Source organism: Otolemur garnettii, unplaced genomic scaffold (genome assembly GCF_000181295.1).
Source record: "Otolemur garnettii isolate 467f Iridium unplaced genomic scaffold, OtoGar3 scaffold00065, whole genome shotgun sequence".
NCBI classification, from domain to species: Eukaryota; Metazoa; Chordata; class Mammalia; order Primates; family Galagidae; genus Otolemur; species Otolemur garnettii.
In genome coordinates this window covers 1968561-1974003 of record NW_003852460.1, presented here as the reverse complement: position 1 = coordinate 1974003, position 5443 = coordinate 1968561, and the positions used below count along the sequence as shown (strand labels likewise).

General features: G+C 45.5%; 1 protein-coding gene across 1 annotated transcript in view; it reads left to right on the top strand.

Annotated features, from left to right (window-relative positions):
- The window catches only part of ARSD (arylsulfatase D), a 27350-nt gene that overhangs the window by 10189 nt on the left and 11718 nt on the right, over nucleotides 1-5443 (top strand). Inside the window, exons 5-6 of the mRNA XM_023515062.1 lie at nucleotides 2529-2651; nucleotides 4643-5066. Coding sequence (XP_023370830.1) covers nucleotides 2529-2651; nucleotides 4643-5066 — 547 coding nt within the window. The remainder of the gene's footprint in view (nucleotides 1-2528; nucleotides 2652-4642; nucleotides 5067-5443) is intronic.

Below are 5443 nucleotides of genomic sequence, written 5' to 3'. Positions count from 1 at the left end.
ATCAATCTGCATAGCCACATCCATCACTAGGTCTTATTATCAGGGTAGGGCTTATATTTAACAAATGTATAGAAATACTGCTAGGGCTTATTTTTTGAGTAGGTCTTATTTTGGGGGAAACACAGTAGCATCTTGATGACTCCTAGAATTGTAAGAAAATGAATCTGTATCATCCATGGGTGTTTATTACCGCAACAACTGAAAAACTAATACAGTGGGCCATTTCAAAGCTTTGTTGTGAGGAAACATATCTTGTATTGCACAGTACAAAGTAAGCACCCTAAAAATGACAGGGAACGGAGACAGGGTGCTCAAGAAATAATCTAAATCTTGCAGAATTATACCAGCATATGCCCCTCTAGAGTGGCTGGATTGAGAAAGAAAGACCACACCAAGTGTTGACAAGAAGAGTGAATGGGACACCCCAGACACTGTGGGCGGAGGTGTCAGCGTTTTGGAGTGTCAGCTTAAAGTGGATGCATGAATACCTCATGACCCAGCAACTCCTGGATATGAGCCCAGCATGGACCCATACATATGTTGAGACACGGATATGCCACTGGCTCAAATGTGGAACCAGTTCATCAACAAGAGAATGGGTTAATAGACTGTCTATTCACACATTGGAATTCTATTGTATTTGTCCGCTAAAGTCACCTTAACAAAGTTCCACAGACCAGGCAGCTTAAATCACAGATGTTTATTCTCTTATGTCCTAGAGGCTGGAAGTCCGAGATCAAGGTGTCTCAGGCTGATCCCTCCTGAGGCCTCTCTCCTTGGGGTGTGGACACTGTCTTCTCCCTGTGTTCTCACATGGTCGTCCTTCTGTGTGTGTCAGTGGCCTCATCCCCTCTTCTTATCAGGACACCAGTCCTATTGGACCAGGGCTCACCCTGGTGACCTCATTTTCCTTCATGACCTCTTTAGCAGCTCTGGCTCCCAATGCAGTCACATCCTGAGGCCCAGGGGTTAGTTCTTCACCTTCTAGATGGCATTAGTAACCATCCAATCTCCCTAGTTATGATAACCCAAAATATCACCATGTATTGCCTCGTGCCCTTTGAGATGGGGAGGCAGAGTCACCCTTCCTTGAGAATCATGGCCATAAGTAGAAGATAGATAATAGATAGATAGATACATAGATAGAGATGATAGATATATGCATAATACATAGATAGATGACATAGATACTAAAACATTGATAGATGATTGACAAGATAGAAACACAGGTTTCTATAGATGATAGATAGGTAGATAAAGGCTCTTGTGTGCTGGCCTAGGGTTTCTTAAGCTGAGCGAGCACATGTGGGGCTGGAGGACTTTCTGTGGTGGGGCATCCTGTGTGCTATAGGATCTTGAGCAGTATCCTTTGGCTCCACCCACCAGATGTGCCCCCAAACAGACAGTTGTGACATGCAGACATGTCTCCACACAATGTTGGGCATCTTCTAGGGAGTAAGTTGTCTCCATCTGAGAATCATTGGGAGAGAGAGACAGAGAGGTAGACAGACAGAAAGATAGGATGATGGCTAGATAGATAGATAGAATGAATAGATAGAAAAGAGAGAAAGAGAGAGGGAGAGAGAGAGAAAGAAAAGAAAGGAAAGAGAAAAGATAGATGGATGGATAGATAAATAGATGAGATACAATGAAAGATGAAAGATAGATGGATTGGTAGGATAGATAGATGGAGTAAATGGACGGATGGACAGACAGGTAGATCAATAGATGGACTACAAAGATTGATTGATAATAGATAGAAAGATAGATTAAATAATAGATGGATAGACAGATGGATGAACTAGATGGACTAGATTAGTGATTTTCAACCAGTGTGCCCTGAGAGGATCTTAGGTATTCCACAGAAATTTTCAAAGATCATTAATTAAACAGTTTTTGAAAGACGTTCAAAGCACCATAAATATATTCATTTTTTTTACTCTTTTTTTTAAGCAACATAATTTAAGTGTGCTGCAGAAGTTTATAGTTTCAAGTATGAGGTGACATAAAAATAGAAAAACACTGGATAGGTTAGATGGGTGGATGGATAGTTTAGATGGATGGATTGATAGGTTAGATGGGTGGATGGATAGGTTAGATGGGTGGATGGGTAGGTTAGATGGATGGATGGATAGGTTAGATGGGTGAATGGATAGGTTAGATGGGTGGATGGGTAGGTTAGATGGGTGGATGGATAGGTTAGATGGATGAATAAGGATAGGTAGACAGATGATAAATGAAAAAATAGAGTTTTTCAATGTAAGGCAAGGTGTCTCCACTTTGGTCCTATGGACATTTGGGGCTGGAAGGTGGGGATGGCCATCACTGTAGTGCGCCGTCCTGTGCACTGTACCACACTGATATCACCCATGGCATCCACCCACCAGATGCCAGAGGCGTCCATATGTCATAACAACCAAAAATGTCTCCTTACATTGCCCAGTGTCTCCTGGCAGGCAGAACCATCCTGGTTGGGAACCACTGTCTAGCAAAGACAAAGTAATTCTTCCTCTCTTCTCTGTCCACAGGCATGGAGGCCACCAATGGCTACCGGGCCCTTCAGTGGAATGCGGGCTCAGGTGGGCTCCCAGAGAATGAAACCACTTTTGCCAGAGTCCTACAGCAGCACGGCTATGCAACTGGCCTTATAGGTGAGGTGACGCACGACAGATGTATCTTCGGGCAGGTGGGAAGACCAGTATCCAAAAGGACTTGCTTTCCTCTGTAGGAAAAAAATCATCTGTGTATTCTCTGAAGCTGAAGTTGATGCCTGGCCATCTTGATTACTCTTAAATTGTTCCCTGGTTTTGGAGTTTTTCTCATTAATGAGTTTCTTAAAACTTCAAAATCCTTCCTTCTTGGGATGTATCGACCTTCTCCTTAACCCCTTGTATCAGCAAGTTCTTCAGGGATTATCTTTCTCTAAATGGTCACTCAGCATGTCAGAACCCCTTCAGCTGATAAATGCTACCGTCCTTTATATGACAAGCCCGGGCAGGGTCAGAGCCCACCTCTTTATAAGAGAAGGCATGTGAGGGTCCTCAAGACCACCCGTAGGTTCAGCAGTTCATTCAGGATATAGTTGTATCATGGCTGCTAAATGACAGCTAAAAGATCAAAACTCAAGATGGAGAAGAATCAAGATGAGATTTATTTATTTTATATATATATTTTTTGAGACAGAGTCTCATGTCGCCTTTGGTAGAGTGCTGTGGTGTCACAGCTCACAGCAACCTCAAACTCCTGGGCTTAAGTTCTATTGGCTCAGCCTCCCAAGTAGCTGGGAGTATAGGTGCCCGCCACAATGCCCAGCTATTTTTAGAGACGAGGTCTCACTCTGGCTCAGGCTGGTCTCGAACCTGTAAACTCAGGCAATCCACTCACCTCAGCCTCCCAAGTGCTGGGATTATAGGTGTGACCCGCTGCACCCGGCCTAGAATTTTAATGCAATTTTTTCCTTTCTTAAAATGTGTATACATTTTTTGGCACCCTTTGTATGTGTGTGTGTATGTCTCTGTGTGTGTATGTAGGTAAGTGGCATTCTATAAGATATTTAATAGTAGTTTAACAACAGAGTCATCTATGGCAGGTGTCCTCAAACTAGGGCCCACAGGGCACATGCACCCTGCCTGGGACATTTATCTGGCCTGCCAGGTGTTTTTGCTGCCGCTGCCTGTCCTGCTTAGCAGCCGACTCGTCCCAGGGCCCGCAGTCTGGCCTTCCAAGACATGTGAACTGGCCCCCTGGTTAAAAAGTGTGAGGACCCCTGATGTAGGGTGGCACCTCATAAAAACAAACATTCCAGGAAACCTCCAACCTTTGATCATTTGACCACAGCTGTGGTGAGACTGGAGTGGAAGGTGTGCATTCCTGGGTGTGGTGGCTCACACCTGTAAACCCGGCACTCTGGGATGCCAAGGCCGGAGGATGCTTTGAGCTCAGGAGTCCAAGACCAGCCTGAAGAAGCGTGAGACCCCTGTCTCTACTAAAAGTAGAAAATCTATCTGGGCATTGTGGTGGCAGGTGCCTGTAGTCCCAGCTCCTAGGGAAGCTGAGGTGGGAGGATCACTTGAGCCCAGGAGTTTGAAGTCACTGTGAACTAGGCTGATGTGATAGACTCGGGTCTATCTCACTCGGATGGCAGCGGAGTGAGACTGTCTCAAAAGAAAATTAAAAAAAGAAAATAACACATCCCATCTCCTTGTGTCTTTTGAGCATTGTTGCCTGCTGTTTGACTTTTCATTTCAACACCCAAATGATTGTGAGGTTACCTGCGTAAGACAGAGCGTGTTTGGTTTTGTTTAGCCATTTTACTTTTATTTATTTATTTATAATTTAATTTAATTTAATTTTTTTTTGAGACCGAGTCTCCAGCTGTCACCCTGGGTAGAGTGCTGTGGCATCACAGCTCACAGCAAGCTCAAACTCTTGCGCTTAAGTGATTCTCTCGCCTCTGCCTCCCGAGTAGCTGGGACTACAGGTGCCTGCCACTACGCCTGGTTATTTTTTTGTTTGTTTGATTGCATTTGTCATTGTTGTTTGGCAGGCCAGGGCTGGATTGGAACCCTCCAGCTCCGGTGTATGGGGCTGGTGCCCTAGCCGCTGAGCTACAGGCACCAAGCTCATTCTACTTTTATTTTAGGCAAATGGCACCAGGGTGTGAATTGTGCATCCCGCAGCGATCACTGCCACCACCCGCTGAACCATGGGTTCGACTATTTCTACGGTATGCCCTTCACGCTTATCAACGACTGTGACCCCGCCAGGCCTCCCGAAGTGGATGCAGGGTTGAGGGCGAGGCTGCAGCATTACACCCAGATCATGGCCTTGGGGATTCTGACCTTGGCTGCGGTCAGGGCCTGCAGGCTGATTGCGGTGTCCTGGAGAGCAGTGGCGGGGATGAGCGGAGTCACGCTGGTGTTTTTCGTCTCATGGTATGCCAGTTTTGGGTTTGTGAGGCGCTGGAATTGCATCCTCATGAGAAACCGGGATGTCACTGCACAGCCCATGACTCTGGAGACCACAACCAGTCTCATGCTCCAGGAAGCTGTTTCCTTCATTGAAAGGTAACAACACAAACCCACTCTATACAGGACACAACTCCACGGAGCGTCTGAGGCTCTTTGGAGTCTCTGGGACCCCAGACACTGAGTTAAAGGAAAGCCTCACTTGCAGAAATCCGGCCTACTCAAGGGGACGCATTTCCCAAACAAGAGTCTCCATGGTTTTTTTCAAGTCACAGCTTAAACTGTCGTGAAGTAGACACCATGGTGTCCTGTACGTTTATTTATTTGGGGCCGTTGTAAATACTTATTCTGTGTGTTTGCATGAATTTATAGAGCACAGGTATAACTTTGTGACATCCATAACATGGGCAGTGATCTAGGCATTTAGGGTGTCCGGCACCCCAGTGTAGTACATTTTTACTGAGTATAATTACTCT